The sequence below is a fragment of the Bos indicus x Bos taurus genome, chromosome X (assembly GCF_003369695.1).
Source record: "Bos indicus x Bos taurus breed Angus x Brahman F1 hybrid chromosome X, Bos_hybrid_MaternalHap_v2.0, whole genome shotgun sequence".
Lineage (NCBI taxonomy): Eukaryota > Metazoa > Chordata > Mammalia > Artiodactyla > Bovidae > Bos > Bos indicus x Bos taurus.
In genome coordinates this window covers 30,970,866-30,996,819 of record NC_040105.1, presented here as the reverse complement: position 1 = coordinate 30,996,819, position 25,954 = coordinate 30,970,866, and the positions used below count along the sequence as shown (strand labels likewise).

The following is a 25,954-nucleotide window of genomic DNA, read 5'->3' as shown; positions in this document are numbered from 1 at the left end:
AAGTGCAAATAAACCGGGAAGGAAAGATCGAGAGTGTTTTATTTGGTTACTTCCTGATGATACCAGGGCACGGATGAAAATGTTACTTAGCAGAAGACCAAGTAGTGTGAATTTCCCGTTGGTTACACTTTCAGAAACATCTGGGAAAAATATCAGATTGAGCCTTTTTCCCCCCCCAAATATTCAATGTGTTTGTTTCTGTTTGGTTATATATAATGTGTGTGTATATGTATTTGTGTGTGTATAATCATTTAATACGTGCAGTGATGAACTGTCATCCCTGCTGCTGCTGCTGCTAAGTCGCTTCAGTCGTGTCCAACTCTGTGCGACCCCATAGACGGCAGCCCACCAGGCTCCCCCGTCCCTGGGATTCTCCAGGCAAGAACACTGGAGTGGGTTGCCATTTCCTTCTCCAATGTATGAAAGTGAAAAGTGAAAGTGAAGTCGCTCAGTCATATCTGACTCTTAGCGACCCCATGGACTGCAGCCCACCAGGCTCCTCCGTCCATGGGATTTTCCAGGCAAGAGTACTGGAGTGGGGTGCCATTGCCTTCTCCCTGCATGTATCTAATCATGGAATATTGTCCATACATTAATTAAGCTCTTCAGCCTTACCTTGGAAAGTCATAGGCTTCCCTTTTTTCTTTTGCTTTTTATGTATTAGGTTGACCCATAACAAATTAGTGATTTACAACTTAGGTAAAAATCTGGAGTCTTAGAGATTTATTCAGAGATACCATGGTGTGGGTGTGTGTGTAAGTGTGTGTGTGTGTGTGTGTGTGTGTGTGTGTGTGTGAAGGATGAGGGTATACTCTGATTGCCTCATTGATAATCAGTTCTTAAAAAGAAAATGGAGATGCTGAGACATGCCTTCTGTGATTTTTCCACTTTATGCAGATTTGTGCACGTGGGGGGTTGTACTAAGCTTTATAGCTCCAACACTTTGTCCTTTCAGTAGATTCTTGCTTCTTAACTGGTGATAATGCCTTATCTACAGATCTCCTTAAAGGACAACCAAAGGTATAATAGCTCTTCAGGCTCAATTGCTGAGTATGAGAATCCTTCATCCTGTCTCCTTTTGTGACCACAATCTGTGCAAGTGGTTGTATATTTCTCCACATACATTTTTTAACAAGTATATTTTTCAAAGTTTTATTTAGTATGACAATTCAGCAGGTCAAGTTCCCCAGAAGTCAGATTCTGAGAAAGTGATTAATGTGTAGGGATTTCTTTATTTTTTGGTAGAGTGCTCTCAGGATGAATACCTGGGAGAGAAGAAAGGGAAAGAACCAGGATAGGACAGAAGGAGAAGCTGGGCTTCAATTCATTTGTAACCTCAACATCGATCAATCCTCCTCCCCTCCCGAATTGTCCAAAGCTGCAGCAAGGGGGTTAGACTTTTACAAAAAGTCCACACATTAACCAGTCATTGGAGGCAACCTGCCTGCATCCAGCAGCTTTCCCAGGAGTTAAAGCAAAACACATTGCTGCTTAGTCACTCAGTCACGTCGGACTCTTTGTGACCCCATGGACTGCAGCAGGCCAGGCCTCCCTGTCCCTCACTGTCTCCCAGCTGTTTCACAAGTTCATGTCCATTGAATCAGTGATGCTATCCAACCATCTCATCCACTGCTTCCCTCTTCTCCTTTTGCCTTCAGTCTTTCCATACTGTTCATGGGGTTCTCGCAGCAAAATTACTGGAATGGTCTGCCATTCCCTCCTCCCCTGGACCACATTTTGTCAGAACTCTTCACTATGACCTGTCTGTCTCAGGTGACCCTGCATGGCATGGCTCATAGCTTCAGTGAGTTATGCAAGCAAAACATACTTCAGTCCTGAAATAGGGGTCTGGACATCCCAGCACAGCATCCACTACACCAGTAGTTCTCAAAGTTTGGTCTCTCCAGCGTCAGTGATGCTCAAACTTGAGCATATATCAGAATTGCCTGGAAGACTTATTAAAATACAGCTCGCTGGACTCCACACAGAATTTCTGATACAGCAGGTCTAGGGTGGGGCTTGAGAATTGACATTTCTAATAAGTTCTCAGATGGCATTGATACTGTTGGGCTATGGAACATTCTTTGAGAACCACTGTACCACACTGCCTATATTTACCTATGGAGAATGGTGTCCTTATGAACAGAAATAAAACTTTTTGAAGTCAGCATCCCATTCCATATACCATCAAATTCTCAGCTATTTTTGTGCATTCTATACCTGGACTTGCTGATAATTAAAATTTGTCATATAAAAAAGTACTTAACTGATGCAGTAAATTATATTTGTAAAGCATTATTACTATTTTATGATAATTTGGTCATTGTTACTTTTAAAGTTCATGCCAAATTTTCTCCAGGGTCCATAATTTGATAACCTGGATATTATCATTAAAAATAATAATCTATGTTCGAGGTCTTTAGTTTTGTTCTAGGTAATTTTTTTATTACTTTATGATTCTCATTGCTACATTTTTTGTTTATCATAGAAGTTACTTAAAGGCATGCGATTATAGAAAATTTTAAAGTATGGTATATATTCAGAACTATTTTGAATGCACAAATATGGAATACAAGTAACTTTGACTCATCTAGTCTAGACGTAGCACAATTAAAATTTAAGAATTCAGTGTACATAGATGGATCTCAGGAAAAAGGATGCAGCCTTAAATCTCCCACACAAGCCAGAGATAACAGTCTCACCTCTGATTGAAGAGATTTTCTGCCATTGCTGCCACTGAATTTTGTCTAACGTATTTCCAAATTGGAAAATATTCAACCCGATGTTGTCAATATTTCAGGCCACAAGGGTGTTGTTTAGGAAAACGGTGCCTTACTGTCCTGAAAGAGTTACTGCTCTTCCCTAAGGGCCTAATTTACAAAGCAGCGACCTTGGTGGTAGGATTGGGCTGGAAATCTCATTGTCTCAGTAGAACACTTTCATCTGATTTATGTGCATCACATTTTCCAAATAACTCGTAGAAAGTTATTTACTAGTTACTTTCTCTGGAAGCCAAGGGTAAGTGGTGTTTCTCTTTAAGGTTAGAGAAGCTGGGATGCATCAAGCACAGCTCATCATGATGATGAAGCTGATAATAAAATGCACAGTATCTAATTCTCTGCCATGAGGGAGTTTCACATTGCCCCTTTTATTTTGTGCGACTTTGGAATATGTTAGAAAATACATCAGTGTCTAACCCTGCGTTTGTCTCCTGCAATGTGACAGCTTATTTCTATGCCAAATTTGGAGCTGGAGGTGGAGTAAATCTTAGTGATTTCTAGAGTACAAGCCAACCTAAAATATTAGCTAGCACTGGCTGAAATTGCCCCGTTTGTTGGTCAGAAATGGTCAAATGTTAGCAATTACACAGGCTTCAACCTGTATGTTGTATGTTTCACACCAGATTATAACATTACGTTTCTCAGTTTTGTCACAGCGGTTCTGAATTTTTAAATCATCCTAAATAAATAATAAAAGATACTTTGCTCTTTCTCCCTGCATTGATAGTTTGCCTGAAAACTAAATAAGCAAGGAACTAGCAGTTCAGGCTAGCCATCGAACTTCATGAGGTTTAACTGATTTGCCCAATCAGAGCACCGGGCTACCTTTCAATTGTGCGGTATTCAAGTTTATTTAGGAGTTGATAAATAGCTTAGTGCAATGCTTCCTTTTTTCCAGTTGCTGCACCCTCATAAACCTATTCTCCCCTCCACCAGTTAATGCAGACAGAAGATTTTTATCCAGTATGAGCACCAAAACTACACTGTGGAAGACTGTATGCTCAGCAAAAACCTCACCCATGATGAATAAACAGCTCTTCCGGGGGCTTTGCTGCCGCTGGCTCGGCAGGAGTTGTTTATTGCCTGGTTTGCACATCCCATGATAAAGTTGCTGCTGAAATAAATTGCAGTTTTGCATAATTATTGACAATCACATCTTAACAAGCAGTGTGTATCATATTCAAGTGTTCAGTTTTTTTTTAAATCCATTTTTAGCTTATGTTGAATCCCAGAAAGCGTTTGTGTAGTAATAGAAGGCAAATACGACATTTAAATAGAGTACTAATTTCCTTATTGCAGAAAAAATTTACCTGAATCTTTTTAGATGGGGCTGTTATTGCCTCAGGCAATTTTCCTTCCCAAGTTACTATTATGTAGATGTTTGCTGAGGGCATACGTATGTGTATCCACAATACATGCATTATATATATTGTCAGAAAATATGAATAGCTCTTTTGTGGATTTTTGTGTCACTAGGGAATTTGATTCATTCCTTCTATAAGATTAGAGCAATGAGAATGGAATGTGGGCATAGGGAATCCACATTTTTGAGCAACTATAATATGTGACTCATAATGTGTGAGGCACTCAGCTTCACACACACTGTTGTATTTTCAGTCTCATCAATACAACAATATGCATTGCAGATGAGAAATCAGAGAGGTTAAGTAACTTGTATCACACTCGGCGGAGGACACTGCGATTTGAACCCAATGTGTCTGGATTTTAAGCTCTACTTTTTCCATTACCCATAAAATTTTTCTTTTGGAAAATATTCTTAGTTGTATGACCATCAGGTAATGCAAAAGGAAGCTAATACAATAGTTAGAACTATTAGAACACACTGATGTTATGCAGATTACATGTTGCACAATGTTTGCTATGAAATATGTAGTTTTTCTACTTCTTAATCTTTTTGTTCCCTTTTATTCTCCAGTCCCCTTCTCCTTCTTCCTCCAGTGTTCAACTTTCCATTGTAGGTTTGCATTTCTCCTGGCCTATTTAATCATGGTTCCCTGCCTCAGGTAACATTAAAGATAAGCATGGTAGATTTTAGGGTTTTACCTATAGAGATTAGTTTCAACTTTTGCCACATATTAAAATAACCTTTCAAAATTGACCAGCCAAAATGTTTTTTAAAACAAAGAATTTTTTGGAAAATGAACTTTCAAAAGTCTATAAGTCCAAATACATACACACACACACACACACACACACACATGCTATTCTAGTGGTTGATGTTTTCAAGTGGAGTTTTAGCAGCAACTCACATTTGTTGCAATGTTATGATTTAGTCCCTTTGATTTTGCTCTTTTTGTGGGATTCACTGGCTGCACCATTCTGATATTTGAGGATAATTGCATCTGGACATTTGTTCCTTTGCAGAGTGAGTGAGCGAGAGACTGCTCTGGAAGAAACTCATAGATTACTGCAACAGTTCCCCCTGGACTTGGAGAAGTTTCTTGCCTGGCTTACAGAAGCTGAAACAACTGCCAACGTCCTGCAGGATGCCACCCATAAGGAAAGGCTTCTAGAAGACTCCAAGGGAGTAAGAGAGCTGATGAAACAATGGCAGGTAAGTCAAGTGTTTCTACTTTTATAACTTGTGAATTGAACCAAAGAATCCTCAGCATTTGTCCTTGTAGTTGATATGCTGTGGACAAAAGTAGTGGTTTATGTGGCCTTATATATTTAGGCTTTTGGGCTAGAAGAAGAAAGAGGGAGAAGCAAAAAATCATTTCTTATTTCATTTAACACCCCAGTCTTCTAAATAGTATGTGGTTTTGACCAGGAAGAATTTGCGCATGAAAGCTGGAGCTTTGATAAGAAGAAACTTTGCTCAGAGAAAAGGAATTAGGGGTTGGTTTATTAAATTTGAAAAAGTTGCCATTTTTGAGTGTTTATTTAATATTTTACAGGAAAAGCATCTGTATGAATTGTCTGTTTTATTTAGCGTTGCTAACTGAATCAGTTTCCCTTCATTACTTTCCAATACATTTTGAAATGTTAATCTGGCCTTTTGTGGGTTTCCTCCTAACATAATCTGTGAAAATAAAAATGAGATGGCTAACTTGGTCATGGTTAATGATCACACAATTTTCAGACAATTGTTTTTCCTAGAAACAAAAATTATTGCTATAAAATTTCATATGCATAAACAGCAAAAACAGAAGTTTCAGGTTGTTTTATGTACTTGAAATCTTGGTGTGAATCATATTCTATAGTTCAGGAAGGCTCCTGATATTTAAATACTTTGGGGACATGATAGAGTTTTCCTGACCTATATTGGAGTTTTGTTATGTAGAGTCAAATTTTCTGACTTGAAATAAGAACTTTACTAGTACCACAAAGAAACTTTGGAGTGTTCAAATAATATGATCCATTTTTAGGCCTAACTTCAGTTTTTTAATATTTTAAAATTATGGCAAAAAAGTGATAGTGTATTCCAGGTTGAAAAAGAATTCCAAAATCAAATCATAGTAAGAAAAGTTTCTTCTCCTCCCTCTCCTTGTTGTTCTCCTTCTTTTCTTCTGTTTTGATACGAGATCTGATCTACTTTGTATATAGAGTAGATGACAGTGGCAATTTATAGCTTCTTGAATTCCTCATTCTTGCTGTATCATTCTCCTCAGACCCCACTTGCTCCTTCACAATGTGTGTTGAATTACTTTGATCATTTGGAGGTAGTTTGCATAGATAAAGCCAGGTATTGTTCTAAACAGGTATCTCCTATGGCTTGTGGGTGTAAATGCGGTGTAACGTTTGTTGTTTTTTTTTTGGTCACTCTTAGCTAAATGGTTAGAAAATATGTTGCTAACGTATTTGACTTATGATATTTCATTTAAAAATTTATCTTGGCTTGTAAATGCCCATAAAGCCACCCTAGAGTTTTAAATATGTGGATTCACATATTCCTATCAGCTATGGTAAATAACGAGTAAAACTTTAAGTGGATTTTTTTTAGCAGATTCTTTTCAAAATTAAAGATTGTTCCAGTGACTCAATTTTGTAATAGGGATTTAATAAAATATTTCTTAAATTCATGGACAAGTATTGTTGAAGACAAAACAAGAATACATCCATGTATCTCCTATACATTTTATATTTGTATCTATAGTACTTATACAACAAAAATTCATACTGAAACTTATCATGAGAAACTGCAAGATTCTGAATCAATAGGAAAAAATGGCAGTGTTTCCTAACTATGTTTATTATGAAAGCGTGGAGAATAAAGTGCATTTTGTGCTTAGATTTCTAATCTCTTCAAAAACAATTGGAAATTATGCTGAGGGAATTTTCTTAGCTTATTCTCTATTACTCATTAAAAAATCTATTTATTCTTAAAAACCATGTAAAATTCCCTTAGAGTTCCTGAAAACCTTAGACATACCATTTTTCTCTTAACTATAATAGGACTAAGATTCCAATGTTATTTTAAAACAGAGACCATTTTCTAATTCCCTCTCTATTAATATTGTGTCTTCTATAAATTCCACTTGCCTGAGGTTGAAACTACATTTTATGGATAGGAATGACATTTATAGCCAGCTCTGATTTTCAGTTAGATGGTTGAATAATGGCCTTTTGATGAAAGATTTGAAGATGTCATGGTAAAATCTCTAAACTACTGAAACTATTGATTACTGTTAACAGCACATTTCAGCTCATAGAATTGAATCAAGATACTGGGGTTTAAAAGCAACAGCTTGAAAATAAATAAAACTACATACCTTAGGAAATTACATGCAGTTTCAGTATTTCAGCTAAATGGAAGTGTTTGCTTTTTTTCCCCCTCTGAAGATTTTTTTTTTTAATTTTGAACAAAAGGGATGTTCTATAATATGTGTGAAGGAATCAAGTGTAATGGTGTGCCTTTCACTTCATTTGCAGAAGCTGGTAGCATTATATTCTTTGCATGATTCATGCTATATAGCAAGAATAGTGCTTACATATTAAAAAAGAAATTCCAAATGCCTAGCCAGAACATCAGCTTTCCCAGCAGATCCCAATATATCTATCCAACCCAAAGCAGTGATGTTTTACTTTATACAAATGCTGCAGAATGGAGATAGGGGGTGAAGACCTTCACAAAATGAATTTTTCTCTATGGCTGTCAATCATTTTTTCTATATATGGCGACTCCAGCTCTTGCTAGACTGCCTATCACTGCTTATCACCCACTTCATAGGATGTTTAATTCTCCCAGCAATAATTATAATTCCTGGGTTTGATAAGCATATATGTATTATGAAACATATGCTTCCTGAATGGAATTAACCTGATTAATTCCACTCTGGAAGCCATTAAAGTTTTTTCCTTGTATGAGAAAAAATGATGTTATTTACGTTGCTTATTAAAAGCAAGGTCATATTTGTCCCCATACTTTAGGATGACAAGATCTTTTCTTATACAGTATTGGTATTTCTGACAGTGTAACTGACATCTTAAAGCCAATGTATTTTTACAGCATTCCATATAGAGGCTTGTGAAGTGACAGTTTGAAAAGTTTTAAATTGCAAATTTATTCTTAAAATGAAGAATTATATTCATAATTGTATCAGATTCTTCCTATGTCCAAAGCATTTCCTACTTTGGGCCTCAGAGAATTGGTAAAGATGGCCACACTTCTAAGTGCTAACATAAAACTATTGGTAACCAACTGAAAATGGGTAGACTCTGCATCTTTGCTAATATTTCACAAGAATTTCACCAATCTTAACTGATTCTCTAAGCACCCCTAAGAGATCATTGTAATAGCAGCTGGTAAAGAAGGTATGTGGGGATGGGTGTGCAGTGGGGAGAAATGGTCATAAAGGTAAGATAATTAGGGTCTTTTTCTCAGCAAGAGAGACTATGGAGCAATTAATATTTGAGATCCCCTCATCTGTGATCTTGGAGAATGCAATGGCACCCCACTTCAGTACTCTTGCCTGGAGAATCCCATGGATGGAGGAGCCTGGTGGGCTGCAGTCCATGGGATCACTAAGAGTCAGACACGACTGAGCAACTGCACTTTCAATTTTCACTTTCATGCATTGGAGAAGGAAATGGCAACCCACTCCAGTGTTCTTGCCTGGTGAATCCCAGGGACGGGGGAGCCTGGTGGGCTTCCGTCTACAGGGTTGCACAGAGTCGGACACGACTGAAGCGACTTAGCAGCAGCATCTGTGATCTGGTTCCTGTCTCAGGCCCTATACAAAACACTTCCAGAGAGAAAAGATTGATAAATTTTGAATTGTACATCAGAGTATACCCGGAAATTGATTAAGCTATCTTAAATTTCTAATACATTGTTGAAATTGAGGGAAAGTAGCTTCTTCAATGTTGCTCACACTATATTTTGGCCCACTGAATGCAACCTCAATAGCAAAATTAGTATCCTGAATAAATTAGATTGTCACATTTGTTGGTACATTTGAAAAGAGAGATAATCTGAGTATCCCTAATTCTTAGAAAAGAAAACACTTTGTATATATAGCAACCCTTTCTGTTGCTATAATTTGAATTGAGTTTTACATGTATTTTTTAACCTTTCTACTTTGGTGTCCAAAGATTATGAAAGTTTATTTTGATGTTTTTATTTTGCCTAGTGTTATCTGCCTGCCATTTTTGATAATATGCAAAACATATAAATGTATACATATATACATATGTATTAAATTTCCATAAAATGTTGATTAATTCATCAAATCTTTATTAAACACCATTAGATGTCTAGCATGGAGTTAGGACTAGCATTACAAATATAATTAGAGAGATGTTTTTCAAGCATAGTTCAAAGAACTAGGTTATATAATCAATTTAATGAGTATCAATTCACATTTTTTAACAAAGGAATAAAATTAGTAGAATAGAAAAATAACAAGAGTCTATCCCTCTTAAATAAGAGCCAGTATTATTTTGTGAAACTTCGGTTTCAACTATTTGTATATGCATGTGTATGTATTTGTGTACATACTGGACTAGTGTGTAGCACATATTCAGAAACCTCTGTATTGGAGTATGATTTCTGCCTTTGGGATGCTTACATTTCAGAGGTGAGGATAGTTACACTAAGATAAAATTCTGGTAGTGTGATGAGTGTTACAGTAGAGGGCTAGACAGGGTCTAATAAAAACAGAAGATGATTAAGTTAAGCTTGCCAGAGTCTCCAGGGAATTCACCTGGAACACTGTTTTTCAGTCTTGGAAGAGGTTTTTAAAATGCTAATTTCTGGGTTCTAGCCCTAGAAAGTCAAACTGCATTGATCACAGCATGTCCAGTCCATGCTTCTCCTGTCCAGCCAAGGTTGAGAACTTCTGTTTAGAGAAAGTTAGAAGAATGTGTCAAAAGTGAGCTAGATGCACAGAGTTAACAAGGGATTTCTGGCATAGGAAACAGCATATTGAAAGTCCTGGACAGTTGGGTAGTTTGAGAATCAAAAGGTACTTCTTTATGGCTGGGGTGGCTGGGGTATGATTATTCTAAGAAATGTGATTGGAAAGATCAGCTGAGGCTAAATCATGTAGAAAGGCAGCATGATAGAGTAGATAGAGTATGAGCCTTGTAGGTAGAAAGATCACTTATTTTACCACTTGTTGTCTAACCTCTAAGTCTCAATTATATCCTTCTGTACAAAGAAAACAATGCTTCACAGAATTTTGTGAGAAATAAATGATAGGATACATGTAAAATGCCCACCAGAGGGGCAGAGCGTTGCACTCAAATTGCTCGGTATGTTAGCTGTCTTTTCCCTCCTTGTTTCCACCTATGTTTAAGAGTTTGGACTATTTTTACTCTATGAGAATTCACAGCATATTTTTAAGCAAGGAAATGAAATAACCTGACTTATGCTTATGTTTTTGAAAGATTGCTCTGGTAGCTATAAGGAGAATGAACTGGAAGGATACAAGATCTGTCCAGGAATAAAAGTTAGAAAATTATTTCTGTAATATTCCAACCAATAAATGACCATTAAGATGTTGAGGCTAAACAAAGGAAACATATATGTGAGCTATTTGGAGGTAAAAGCTAACACTGTGATGCACTGGGTTGGCCAAACATGCAGGTTATTCTGTAACATCTTACAGAAACAGTCAAATGAACTTTTTGGACAACCCAATAGATTATGGGAGGAAGAGGTGAGGGGGAAATGTGAGGTACAGCAAGAAGTCACTGACTGCTTACCATTTGAGATGACCAGGTGCCAACACAGAGTTGCAGAATTAAAGAGGAGAAATTGTTATAGGAAGAGAAAGCAGCCGGTTTTTCTTTCTCAAGATTACTCCAGCTATTCGCGGTCTTTTATGTCTCCATACAAATTTTAAGATTTGTGAAATCTTAGTTCTGTGAAAAATGCCATTTGTGATTTGATACAGATTGCATTGAATCTGTAATTTTCTTTGGGTAGTATAGTCATTTTCAGAATACTGATTCTTCTAATCCAAGAACATGGTATATCTTTCCATCTGTTTGTGTCACCTTCAATTTCTTTCATCAGCATCTTACAGTTTTTGGAGTATAGGTATTTTGTCTCTTTAGGTAGGTTTATTCCTAATTATGTTACTCTTTTTGATGTGATGATAAATGGAATTGTTCCTTAATTTCTCTTTTTGATCTTTCATTGTTAGTATGTAGAAATGCAACAGATTTCTGTGTATTAATTTTGTACCTGAAACTTTATCAAATTCATTGATGAGCTCTAGCAGTTTTCTGGTAACATCTTTAGGATTTTCTATGTATAGTATCATTTCATGCAAAGACGGGCTCGATAAAGGACAGAAATGGTATGGACCTAACAAAAGCAGAAGATATTAAGAAGAGATGGCAAGAATACACAGAAGAACTGTACAAAAAAGATCTGCATGACCCAGATAATCATGATGGTGTGATCACTCACCTAGAGCCAGACATCCTGGAATGTGAAGTCAAGTGGGCCTTAGAAAGCATCACTACAAACAAAGCTAGTGGAGGTGATGGAATCCCAGTTGAGCTATTCCAAATCCTGAAAGATGATGCTGTGAAAGTGCTGCACTCAATATGCCAGCAAATGTGGAAAACTCAGCAGTGGCCACAGGACTGGAAAAGGTCAGTTTTCATTCCAATCCCAAAGAAAGGCAATTCCAAAGAATGCTCAAACTACCGCACAATTGCACTCATCTCACACACTAGTAAAGTAATGCTCAAAATTCTCCAAGCCAGGCTTCAGCAATATGTGAATCGTGAACTTCCTGATGTTCAAGCTGGTGTCAGAAAAGGCAGAGGAACCAGAGATCAAATTGCCAACATCTGTTGGATCATGGAAAAAGCAAGAGAGTTCCAGAAAAGCATCTATTTCTGCTTTATTGATTATGCCAAAGCCTTTGACTGTGTGGATCACAATAAACTGTGGAAAATTCTGAAAGAGATGGGAATACCAGACCACCTGATCTGCCTCTTGAGAAATCTGTATGCAGGTCAAGAAGCAACAGTTAGAACTGGACATGGAACAACAGACTGGTTCCAAATAGGAAAAGGAGTACGTCGAGGCTGTATATTGTCACCCTGTTTATTTAACTTCTATGCAGAGTACATCATGAGAAACGCTGGACTGGAAGAAACAAAAGCTGGAATCAAGATTGCTGGGAGAAATATCAATAACCTCAGATATGCAGATGACACCACCCTTATGGCAGAAAGTGAAGAGGAACTCAAAAGCCTCTTGATGAAAGTGAAAGTGGAGAGTGAAAAAGTTGGCTTAAAGCTCAACATTCAGAAAACAAAGATCATGGCATCTGGTCCCATCACTTCATGGGAAATAAATGGGGAAACAGTGGAAACGGTGTCAGACTTTATTTTTCTGGGCTCCAAAATCACTGCAGATGGTGACTACAGCTATGAAATTAAAAGACGCTTACTCCTTGGAAGGAACGTTATGACCAACCTAGATAGCATATTCAAAAGCAGAGACATTACTTTGCCAACAAAGGTTCGTCTAGTCAAGGCTATGGTTTTTCCTGTGGTCATGTATGGATGTGAGAGTTGGACTGTGAAGAAAAGCTGAGCGCCGAAGAATTGATGCTTTTGAACTGTGGTGTTGGAGAAGACTCTTGCAAGTCCCTTGGACTGCAAGGAGATCCAACCAGTCCATTCTGAAGGAGATCAGCCCTGGGATTTCTTTGGAAGGAATGATGCTGAAGCTGAAACTCCAGTACTTTGGCCACCTCATAAGAAGAGTTGACTCATTGGAAAAGACTCTGATGCTGGGAGGGATTGGGAGCAAGAGGAGAAGGGGACGACAGAAGATGAGATGGCTGGATGGCATCACTGACTCGATGGACGTGAGTCTCAGTGAACCCTTGGAGTTGGTGATGGACAGGGAGGCCTGGCATGCTGCGATTCATGGGGGTCACAAAGAATCGGACACGATTGAGTGACTGATCTGATCTGATCTGATCTGATGTATAAGTATCATGTCATCTGCAAATGGTGACAGTTTTATTTTGTCTTTTCCACTTTGTATTCCTTTTATTTTTCTTCTCTGATTGCCATAACTAGGACTTCCAAAACTATGTTGAATAAAATTGGCAAGGGTGGACATCCTGATCTTGAAGGAAATGTCTTCAGCTTTTCACCATTGAGTATAATGTTAGTGGTAGGTTTCTTGTGTAGGGCCTTTATTATGTTGAGACATGTCCCCTCCGTGCCCACATTCTGGAGAGTTTTTTCATAAATGGGTTGTGAAATTTGTCAAAAGCTTTTTTTGCATCCAATGAGTTAATCATATGGTTTTTATTCTTCAATTATACAATGGAATATTACTCAGCCATTAAAAAGAACAAAATAATGCCATTTGCAGCACCATGGATAGACCTGGAGATTGTCACACTGAGTGAAGTCAGATGGAGAAAAAGAACTTTTGTTTGATATTGCTTATATGCAGAATCTAAAACGAAATGATATGAATGAACTTATTTATGAAACAGAAACAGACTCACAGACTTAGAGAATAAATTTAGTTACCAGGGGGGAAGGCTGGGGGGAAAGGATAGTTAGGGAATTTGGAATGGACATGTACACACTGATATATTTAAAATGGATAACCAACAAGGACCTATTGTATAGCACAGGGAACTCTGTTCAATATTATGTAACAACCTAAATGGGAAAATAATTTGAAAAAGAATAGATACATGTATAACTGAATCACTTTGCTATACACCTGAAACTATCACAACATTGTCAGTCAAGTAAACTCTAATATAAATGAAAAGTAAAAAATAAAATAAAATAATTAAATGGATAACAAAAAAAGAATGCAGCTGGTTTTGAGGTATCTGTGAATAATAAAGGTGAAAATAACACCTCCCTTGAGGCACTTTTGAATGTGGATCTAATTTGGAGAAAGATATAGGTCAAAGATATAAAATTGAAGGACATCAACATGGACCCCATTAAAAATACATAATATTGCACAGAAATCAGTGTCATTGTTACTTGAATTTCTCCATTCAGAAATATATCTAGAAGTCACTAAAATATTACTTGCTGTAGCACAGAATTGGTCTTAAATGATGCCATCTTGTGCTATTTAAAAAGACAGCTCTGAAGACTCTTGTAAATGTTTTAACCATGAAAAAAAGGCAAAGAACTAGCAAAGCTTTGGTGTAAAATTCTTACTGTGGAGAATGCAAAAGTATTTGGGTAATATATCCAAGATCAAGAAAAACTCTTTCCAGTTAGGGCAGTTAATTTCTTCTCTTATATAAAAGTGGAACGTTTTGATTTACTTCTTGTTCTACAGGAAGAAGTTTATACACATTCACAATACTATGGATGGTAGTATTCAGGAATAGATTCAAGAGCCACGTGCTTTTTATTTTACTATAGTCAATAATTTATTATGTTCCATGGGTTTCTCGAGGCAAGAATGTTAGTGGTTTGCCATTCCCTTCTCTGGTGGACCATGTTTGCCTGGCGTGCTGCAGTCCAGGGGGTTGCAGAGTCGCACAGGACTTAATGACTGAACAACAACAATTATGTTCCAAGTTTGGACCCTGAAGTCCTCGTAGATGACAAAGAAAACCCAAAAAAGAAACAGTGAAAATAATTAAAAGTTTAGAAATAAAGTCAATGAGGACAAGGATTGGTGTTCAAGATTGGTGTTTTAGTGCCTACAATATAGAAAGTAATCCATTTATTGTTAACCAGTGATGGAAAACAGTCACCTCAATATAATACAATGAGTCTAACCACTTGATTGTAGGAGTTATGACACTCTGAATTATCTTACCATGGTCTCTTTCATATATGAACCTGTTAATTCAGTGTATGGAAACTTCAGGACCTACTTTTTTGGTATTACCATTAAGTTTGCTATTATTAACATCTGGAATGATACAGGGAAGCACTAATTTGAATAACTTTGTAACTCAGTTATTGGATTCTGTAATTTTATACATACTAACTAAAAGAAAGGCCCATATAGGTAAGAAGACAGTATGCCTACTGAAAACTGAATTTTGATAGACCCTAATAACCATTGTTTTTTATTCCCCACAGAACTTTTGTGAGGCTCTTATAAATAAAAATATTAAAGCACTTTGAAAAAGCTTCTTCAAGTGAAAGATTCTTATTAATGTTATGAATTACCATTAGAGAAAAGCCAAACTAAAGATGTAGACTTAATATCATATGCTTTAAAATCAACCAACTAAAATTATATTAATAAGGATAATAATAACTAAATTGTTCCATGTTTATAATAATTGGCAAATCATTTTTACTTTCATTCTCTGATTTGATTCTCACTGAAAAGCTCTAGTATTGGTACTATTATTTCCATATTCAGATAAGGAGGGTAAAATTATGACAGTTCAGTAATTTAGCTATTATTACTTCTTTGAAAATCAACTGTCCGCCATTCATCACACTACCATCTTTTCAGTCAGAGAAATTTCAAACCAAATAGTCATTTCTATCTACATTGCCTTCTTACTTGCCATACTTTCTAGTTCGCGTTCAAGTTCTATCAGTTTTACATCTCTAATCTTTTACACCTGTTCATTTCTCTCCAGTCCACTTACCCACCACTCTGATTTTTACTCATTACCTTTTACGTTCCCTCACTCTTTCCTGCATTGCTCCAATCCACCCTGCAGATTGCCATTTTCAATTAAGCTTTGTAAAACAGTTTTTATTGTAACTACCTGATAAATTCCATGAGAGCAGGTATTTTATCCACTTTATTCTCTTATATATTCCTATTGCTTGAGACAGTGCCCAGCACATAATGTATGTGTGTGTGTGCACACACACACGTGCTCAGTCATGTCCAAATTTTTGCAACGCCATGGACTATAGCCTGCTGAGCTCTTCTGGCCATAGGATTTCCCAGGCAAGAATACTGGAGTGGGTTGCTATTTCCTCCTCCAGGGGATCTTCCCCATCCAGCGATCAAACCCACGTATCTTGTTATCTCCTTTATTGGCAGACCGATTTTTTGTGACTACTGCCACCTGGGAAGCCTTCAGCACATAACAGGTGCCAATAAATATTCATCAAGTGAATGAAAGAATATATGACTCCCCTGTTCAAACAACTTTTATGACTTCTCAAAGACCTCAGAATATTCTACAAACTCCTTTACCTGACCCACTAGGATTGGCCCTCAAACTCAATTTCCTATCTTGTTTCTTCTTTTTCCTCTCCATGCACCCTTTATTGTTGTCATTGTTGTTCAGTCACTGAGTCATGTCCAACTCTTTGAGACTCCATGGACTATGGCCTGCCAGGCTGCTCTGTCCATGGGATTTCCCAGGCAAGAATACTAGAGTGAGTTTCCATTTCCTTCTCCAGGGGATCTTCCTGACCCAAACATGGGACCTGAGTCTCCTGCACTGGCAGGTGGATCCTTTACCACTGAGCAGCCTGGGAAGTCCCTGTGCACCCTTAACTCCTACTAAATCGCACAGCTAGCCTGTATACTTTTGTGTCTTTGATGACTTCTTTCTTTTCTTGGGACTCCTTTTCCTCATCTCAGTTTACCCAGATGCAACCTGATTTTCAAGGAAAGTCATATTCACATTCTTCCCTTTTCCCTGAGTCCTAGAGCTAGAAGACATCTTGTCTCCTTCTCAATTCCCAGAGGCATTTCTTTGCACTTTAAATAACACAATGCTTTCTATGTTGTTTTAGAGGGGCTGGAGAAGATAGCATTTAGTAGTGTGGGCTTTGAAGCTTGACTGCCTGGGTTTGACTCATGATTCTGATACTTACTGACCATGTACACATTTCTTAATTGCCATCAATTTAAGCAGCTATAAATGAAGAGAAATTATAACATTTATGCCATTAGGCTATTGTGAGGGTGATATGAATTGATATATGTGAAGTTTATAAAATGATATTTGATACATAATAAGCAACCAGTAAACATAGCTAGTATTATGTTATTACTATTATCAGATATATTAATATAAAATATACATTTTTATAAGTAAATTTTTGTAATGTGTCTTTCACTCTAGAGTGCTTAAGAGCTCAATCCTCATATGGGTTGAGAAACTCCTTAATAAGAAATGAATGAATTAATGAAACCATGCCAGAAATATTGGCTACCATGAGTGTTGAAACTCTGATTTTTAAAAAGCTTCATCTTTTCTAACCAAGAAAAAATTAATAATCTTTAGTAGATTTTAGTTCTTAAATGTCAATATTGACTCATGTTTGAAAAGCTCTTCAAAGTCTTCAGGTACAAACAAACCTTAATACTCCCATTCTTGAGAATAAACACTCTACACTGAAAATGGAAAAGAGACCTCTTGCCTTTTATAATGACCTCCTTGGGGAAATCAATTGGCTTGCGACCCTTCTCTTTCAGTCAGACACCAGACATTGAAATTCCCTGAAATACACTTCGGTAACAGTAGTTTATTTTTCTCAAATGGTCTGACCAACATTTGGAAGTCACATCAATGGCTTATAGATATGTTAATAAAATTAATAAAGTTATTTTTAATTCATTCTTTGAGGGAGTAGTGGTGAAGATAGCCAGAAGTATGAGACTATTCACTCACTTTCTTTAAACTCCAGCAGAGCCTGGACAACATCTATATAATTTCAGGCTTTCTTCTCCAAACAAGAATAGAGAAGGTCAGAAAAAGTTTGATCACAGAAAGTCAGAAAATTTCACATCACTTTCTCTTCCTCTATTCAAAGATTTCTTGATGGTTAGGGGTCTTTGAAAGCAGAGTCTCTAGGCAAAATAAATAAATAAATACAGATATTCCTTTACATGATGGGTAGCAGTCCCCTCTTCTTGTTGGAAAATTTTGAAATTGTGGATTGGAGGGATCAAATAAAAAACTCTCCAGTCTTTTATTTACAAATTATTTTTTTAAATGAACTTCACGAGAGTCTCTCTAGTGCCTTTCATAATTCTGCTAAGAAAAATTTCCAGGTATTAATGAAAGATTAATAGTATTCAAAATAGTTTAGATTATCAGCATGTGATTTTCATTCCACATGAGGTTCATTTGCAGTTTACATGGTTTTCTAAATTACATTAAAATAAAATGTCAAAAAGTTTCACATTTTTTTTTTCATTTTTCACAACATCAATCTTTGAAGAAAGGTTATTGAACAAATGTCTATGCATAAATCAGCCATTCCCCGTAGAGGTAAAAGAAGCCATTACACCTGGTTGTGAAAGAGAGTGTCATGAATGTGGAAGAAATAAATCAATCCCCACTGGAGATCATATCAGTCTAGATGGAAGAATGTCTATAGCCTAATAGTGAGAAAGCAACAAATTACTTTTGTTTGTTCTTTCATCCGTTACTGTCCTTGAGAGGTCTATTAACAGTTAACCATTCAATATTATTAGTAGTATAAATGTAATCTTGAATTCTCTGAAGGTTTCAGTTTTTTTGCTCTAATTTGTATTCATCTCCAACACCTTTTGCAATATATTATTCCTTAGGAGTTATAGAAAAAGTTATTCTCATCAGAAAGCAGCATTTCATTTGCTCTCAGGAACCAACCACATTTCACCTCTATTATTTGCTCCCAATTCAACAATTCAACATTGGATTTGATTCAAGGAGGCAACCCCAAATAGAATGAGACTTCAATAATTTACTTCATAAATTCTGTTTTTACAGTATTTTCACAAATGATTGGGAAACTGTTGTACATTGCAGTTTTAAAAACTGAAATGAATGTAGATAACATTTTTACCTCCTATGGGCAAGTGTTGACATTTTCTGTTTTGGAGTAGAAAACAGTGGTCATTATTGGAAGGAAACCATTGGAGTGATCAGACGACTCTAAATTCATTTCTTATCAATAGCTTAAAAGAAATTGAGGCCAGTAACTATATAGAATAAAAGTAAATCTCAAGTGTAATAAAGTGTCTCTCAAATGGCAGTATAGACACATACATTTTACTACCCTATTTGCTTTTCTTTCTGTACTGTTTGCCCCAAGGTCTCATCTACACCAGTGTGTACCAATTAATTTCTACAATATACATGTCAATAACCTCATTTGCATTTCTCTACTCACTATTCTGGGCACAAGGTTGTCTTAAGGACATTTTAGTTTTTCTCAGTTTAATCCATCTCTCCTATCATTTTCTTAGTGTATCTGTCTGTCTCTCTCTTTGCCTGTCACTTGCTTACTCTCTCATGTTTCTCATTTCTGTTTCTTTTCGAATGACTTTCAACTAGGCAGAAGGTACATCTCATGTCTCTGTGCCTGCCTCCAAGCTCGAATTCTTTCACTCACCCAGGACTCTCCTTGCTGAATTCTTTCTCTCATTTAGCGGCTATCATTGATGTTGGACAAATGATAGAACCTTATTTCTTAAAGGACCAGAACATCCCCTTGAGCAAGTAATTAAAAGGATTCAGCAAATCAAAATATGAGCTATGTGGATGGATCCTGAAAACATTTTGCTAAGAGAAATCAGCCAAACACAAAGGATATAATTATTGTGTGTGTGTGTGTGTGTGTGTGTGTGTGTGTGTGTGTGTATAATATAATTCCACTTGTATGTGGTACTTAAAATAATCAAATTCATAGAGATAGAAAGTTGAATAGTTACCAGGAGGTAGAGGTGAGGAGTTAGGGGACTTTTTGTTTAATGATACCTGAGTTTTGGTTTGAGAAGATGAAAAAGTTCTAGAGGGAGATAATGGTGATGGTTCCTGACAGTGTGAATGTACTTAATGAGACTGAACTGTACATTTTAAAATGGTTGAAATAGTAAATTTTGTGTTGTGAATATTTTGTCACAGTTCAAAAAGAGCAATATGAGTCAACAGAGCTGTTGAGGGACCTTTTGTGGAAGTAGTATGGTAGCAGAGAGTGTGGGTATCTTATTTTATAAGTCAAGAAATTTGCATTCAGATTCTGACCACTGACTTGTGTGATCTTGGAGAAATCGGTTGCATTGTGAAGCCCAGGTTTATCTTCTGGAAAATAATGGAGCTAGATAAAAGAAAGTTGCATGTTTCTCTAAGTTCTCATGCAATCTATACTCTCTTTACTTGGGAAGTTTATTAAAAATGCAGTGTCAGAAGCTGACTCTCTAGGGATGGGCCAGGGAATCTGCATATTTAAAGAGCCCCCAGGTGTTTCTTGTGCCCATTCAAATATGAGAATCACTGGGCCAGATGCTTGCATAACGCCATTTTAGCTCTTGAAATTTGACAAATTTTGATTCTGTAAGGCGGATTCTCAGTGCTTATGCAAGAGAAAGAAATGAAGAAAATATTAGACTTTCTGCTTGTGTTAGAGAATTTTTCACTTGATATCCTCATCTCTGATGCCTAGCCAATCAAGAATGGTATTGTTTATTCCTCCCACTGTTTTGGAGAGGCATGGGGAAAAAAATAAGCCAGATGGTACTGAGGGAGATTTAACATTACCATATTCTTTCTTTTTCCCTTTGCATATTGTGTAAAACTGCCCATGCCTCCATCTGAGTCATGATCATTCATTTAATGTTATGATTTAATGGCTCATGACATTAAATTATAATGTAGCCTAACATGATCAAATTATAGGATCAGAAGGAAAGTTTCTTTTCTCGGGGTGATTTGTATTCCTTAAGCAAATTGTATTATTGGCTAAAGTTTTCATAATTATTTCTAAGCCTTGATTTAGGGAATCTTCTCTCTTCCCTAGAAATGCATTTTGTAAAACAGAATCTAGATTATAATCAATGTCTCAAAAGTAAAATTAAGAAAGGGGAAAAAAGTTTTATTTTGCTTTGCTTTTATTTTGTGTGTGTGCATATGTGTTTAGAGTACTGAAATTCTGTCTGAGACTATATGTGAGATTAAAAGTGAAGCAGAATAATCAGATAATTATTACATACTCACTTGAGTGGCTTATCCTAAGAAAAGCATAACCCCTGCAACAATATTTTACCAACCAATCAGTGAGGTCCTAATCACTTTTATTTTGAATAAATAGTTTTACATCTGTAATATTATGTTTGTTTTCCTTTTGTATATGGGCTCAAGCAATAAAATATATCATCCTTGGTTAATTCAAGCAAAGAAGATTTTATTCTGAACCAATTTTTGTTGTTTTCCTTATTTGAACTTTGCTCACATCTCTACATTTCTTAGCATATAAAATATTTTGTGTTATGAATGTGATTAAAATAGAAAATAATTAGTTAATTTACAAGAGGGAAAGAGAGAGAGAGAGAGAAAGGGTAAGAGAACACCACAAATCACAACGTGCTTTTCTATTCTGTGAAGTCTGTCAGGGCAACAGAGAAAGGCCTACCCAGGCCTAGTAACAAAAAGGAAAAAGAAATATGGTGGGAGTTTCTCCTGCTGCTTTACCAAGTCTGAGACGAGTTGTGTCAGAGTTTAGATTCTGTAAAACACAGACAATTTACCTGTCTTGTGAGAATCTCAAAATGAGTTTAGATAGGAGAGGCATAGGAGTTGAAATCCAATAATATATGCAACAATGATCATGCCAGAGGTGCACATAGAAAGCAAATTAGTCCCCTAAAAGAGGAACCAAATTGAAATTCCTTCTCTGAGCAAGATTTCAAACACCTTATTCTTTTACTTTTCTGTTTATGAAAATGGAATACCACCAGAAAAGCAAGAATTTGGAAGACAAGATGAAAAAAATAAAATTGGAATTGTAAGGAAGAGACAACCCACACAAACACACACATGCAATGAGAGAGCATTTTACCTACATGTTGTATCTGATTGAGAACTCCCTTTGCTGCAGGGTTCCTCGCAGAAAGCGACTAACTCTCATGATGTGATTTATTTTCTTTTATATGGCACTGGAAAAAGAAAATGTATCTAAACTCCTTAAGGGCAGTGTTGCATTGTTATTCTTATATGTTTGTGCTTAGTTGCTCAGTCGTGTCCAACTCTTCGCAACGTCATGGACTGCAGCCTGCCAGGCTCCTCTTTCCAGGATTCTCCAGGCAAGAATACTGGAGGGGGTTGCCATGCCCTCCTCTATTCCTGTGTAGTATATTCTAAAAAGTAACTCTATAGACGTAAGATAGGACTTGTGACTCAAATAGCATATTCCACTCCCTGGCATAAAAATTACATCAGTCTGCCTGTATTCAAGGGACACTGCTACAAGATGACTCCAAATAAAATATATGTTTGAATTCTGTATAGGAAAAAAAAAGAGTAGGTTATTTATTTATTAAATCTAGTAGCCAATCATGGATGATGTTAATAAAAGCACAGAGCAGTCATCAAGCACAGACCAACATGTGGCAGAAATTATACCCTGAAGAAGTAAGAGATATAACTAAGTACATGTCATTTCAGGTTCTGCAGTATAGTATCTGCTTTACAGACACTGTTCTATAGTTGCAGTAGATCAAACGATTAACTCTAATTTTCCTCCCTTTCTGCAGCCACAACCTTACCACCACCTCCTTAGGAATAAAATGTATCTCCTATCCCCTGGCCTTAAGGGTTGAATCATGTGATTTGCTTGAGCAAACAAGCGAGCAAAATTAACTGTACTAGTTTGAAGCTTAGGCCTTCAAACAGTGTATTAGTTTGAAGAAACCGGCTTGCATTTTCCAGTTTCTGCTTCTTGACCCTATGCGCAAGCAGAGCGTGTTCCATCTAGGCTGGTGGTGTCAGAAAGAGGATGACAGACATGTGCAGGAGGGCTGTGCTAGTCACACACACCCAGGAGAATAAATGGTTGTGTTTTGAAACCGTAGTGCATTTTTCTGTGTTACTGTGGCAGTAGCTAATTAAAACAGCAAATATGTTTTTGTCTTTCCTGACTGCCTATTGAAAATTAATAATATCAGCCATTTTGTGGTTAAAAAAAAAAAAAAGCCTGTAGTTTAAATTTAACGGTTCGCTGCTAAACAAAGTTTTTCAAAATAATTAGCTCTTCCCTTGTTGGGTGATGTCATTATTTTAAGCTTATATGTCATAAATACATTGTTTATGTCTGTTAATTTATTTATAAATAACATCTGTCATGGTTGGAAACACCACCAGTCTTGAGAGAATGCACACAGTTCCATGTCACAGATTTTAAAACTCTCCTTACATCAAAGTATTGCATAATAATATGTTTCATTTTAATACATCACACACTCCCAGGAGAAAGTAAGTGATACTTATTTGGTTTTGTGAGAGAGAGAAAAATAATGAACATTACTATCTGGTTTAACCCTCATGGTGATATGGAATCATAGCTGTGTTAATTACCCTTGTGATTTGTCTTCACAGAGATAATTATATGTGAACTTTCTTTCCAATTTGTTATGTAATATTAGAAATACTTCTAAAATTGACATGGATTCATTATGTTACCATCTTTATTATAATCATTAATCTATTTAATTGAGTGTTTTAAAACTATAGTATTCAAAATGTGTGTGCTGAGTCACTTCAGTTGTGTCTGACTCTGCTACCCCATGGACTGTAGCCCACCATGCTCCTCTGTCCATGCAATTCTCCAGACAAGAATACTGGAGTGGGTTGCCATTTCCTTTCCAGGCGATCTTCCCAGGGATTGAACCCCCATCTCTTATGTCTCCTGCATTGGCAGGTGAATTCTTTACCACTAGTGCCACCTGAGAAGCCCAGCATTCAGAAAAAAATAAGACTTATTAAAAATAGATTTTTGAAATAATACTTTTTTCATGCCTTTTGAATAATTGGATTATTCAGTATTTCTTCATACTGAATCTAAGTCATACTGTCTGTGTAAAAATAGATGTCAGCTGAAGACAACCAGGCAATGGATTTGTCTTGACAACAATCTTTTTATATATCCAGACTTCATTTATTATTAGGCATGTCTGTTTTTAAAATTGATACTTCTTTACCTTTCTGTATTTAGGGAAATGACACAAGAGAATAGCATTAATTTCCTCTGTCATATGGGCTGAATTACATTTGAAACTTTCAAGAGAGATTGTGTAATCAATTTAAAGAGACATTTGAAAAGATTGCTGTTAATATATCTCTAAAATGAATTAGTGGCATAAACTGTAGCTAGGTGATTTAGGTACAGTTGTAATCGTTAGTAATCCCAGGAGAAGATACAATGCATGCTGTAGTCTCTCAACCAGTGTAACTGCTGAAAATTCTGGGAGACTGGTCCTCTGCAAGGCTTCCCGATATTATTGCTCCTAGGGGAATTTTATTCCAATACTGTATTTACAACAGCAACAGCCATTAACTATTTCTGTATTACTCCAGTCATAGCTATTACTGAATTATTCACCTACTATTTTGTGGTTTAAAGAATAAGTGGACTTCATATTCTAGGGACAGTGTTAGTCACTCAGTTGTGTCCAACTCTTTGTGATTCCAAGGACTGTAGCCCACCAGGCTCTTCTGTCCATGGAATTCTCCAGGCAAGAATACTGAAGTGAGTTGCCATTTCCTTCTCCTTTCTAGAGAAAGCACTTGAAGAAATGAAAGAAAGTTTGCCGTAGATCTGTATATCCCATGCATGCATGCTCAGTCGTGTCCCACTCTTTGCAACCCCATGGACTGTAGCCCTCCAGGCTCCTCAGTCCATGGAATTTTCCAGACAAGAATATTGGAGCAGGTTGCCATTTCCTTCTGCAGGGCGTCTTCCTTATCCAGGGACTGAACCCATGTCTCCTGCATCAGCAGGTGGATTCTTTACCCCTGAGCCACCTAGGAAGCCCCAGGTTCTCAGGGCTAGCTCAGTAATGTCCTAAAGAAGGAAGGTCAGGTGACATGTCTTGCTGCTCCCTCTTCCATGTGTTGTGAGTGTTATTCCTGTAGAAGAGGAGTCAAGAGTGGGAAGAAAATGAAACCTGTCAATACTGTGAATATATAAATAATAAAAGTGGCAGGAGTACCGATTAATTCTGAATCATTCTTTATAAAATGACTAGAGCCGTAAAAATGCTCAGTCTGCACAGCTGATTTGGAAAAATATGCAATCTGTTGATCAGAATTCATTTGCAAATGCTCTCTTCCAGAACTTTCTGTACTGGAGTTCTTAAGATTTTTGTCCCCCCCAAAATGAAAAACTACCTTAGGAGATGGTGATTTAAAACAGAAGAAAGCATTTGTCCACCTTAATAGCAATTTTCAAACAAACAGTTGATACAAATGAGTCAAAATACAGTTTCCTTTCAAAGAAAAGTTTCAGAATACTTTCAGTCCCTATATACGTTTTGTTTGGTAGGAAAATAAAAAAGCTAAATTCTTGTATCTTTAAGTAGAAATTTCAGCATAAATAAATGAAAGCTATAGATCTAGTTCAGTGATCCTATAAAGAGGAATATCTTCATCACTGGTCTCTTAATTTCAGGTGGTATATACATATTATTTTATTTTTATAAGTAAAGCAATTGTGTTATTACATATATTGTTATAACAGTAGAAGTCCTCTCAGTTAAATTCAGTAATAATCAATGTACATTGTTTATTTTATTTCTTTCTGATTTTTAACCAAAACTGTGACAGAAACTTAATTGGTAGGATCAACTTACCACATTTACAAAATTATTACTTTTGTTCACGTGTTCTTCCTTGAACATTTTTTATGTTCCTTAAACCAAGCTACATACTTTGTTTTTTGTTTTGTTTAATTTTGATTTAAAACTTTGTTTCCTAAAATTTCTTCTTCATAAAGCCACATCTCCAACATGCATTCTTTGCTACTCCATTGAACTAGTAAAATACCTA

At 36.5% G+C, this 25,954-nt stretch overlaps 1 protein-coding gene across 10 annotated transcripts in view; it reads left to right on the top strand.

Annotated features, from left to right (window-relative positions):
* Positions 1 to 25,954, top strand: part of DMD (dystrophin) — a 2,656,945-nt gene that overhangs the window by 2,111,171 nt on the left and 519,820 nt on the right. For all 10 annotated transcript variants that reach the window (XM_027533579.1, XM_027533577.1, XM_027533571.1 and 7 more), the window contains one exon: positions 5,166 to 5,355. In XM_027533579.1, the coding sequence (XP_027389380.1) occupies positions 5,166 to 5,355 (190 nt within the window). The remainder of the gene's footprint in view (positions 1 to 5,165; positions 5,356 to 25,954) is intronic.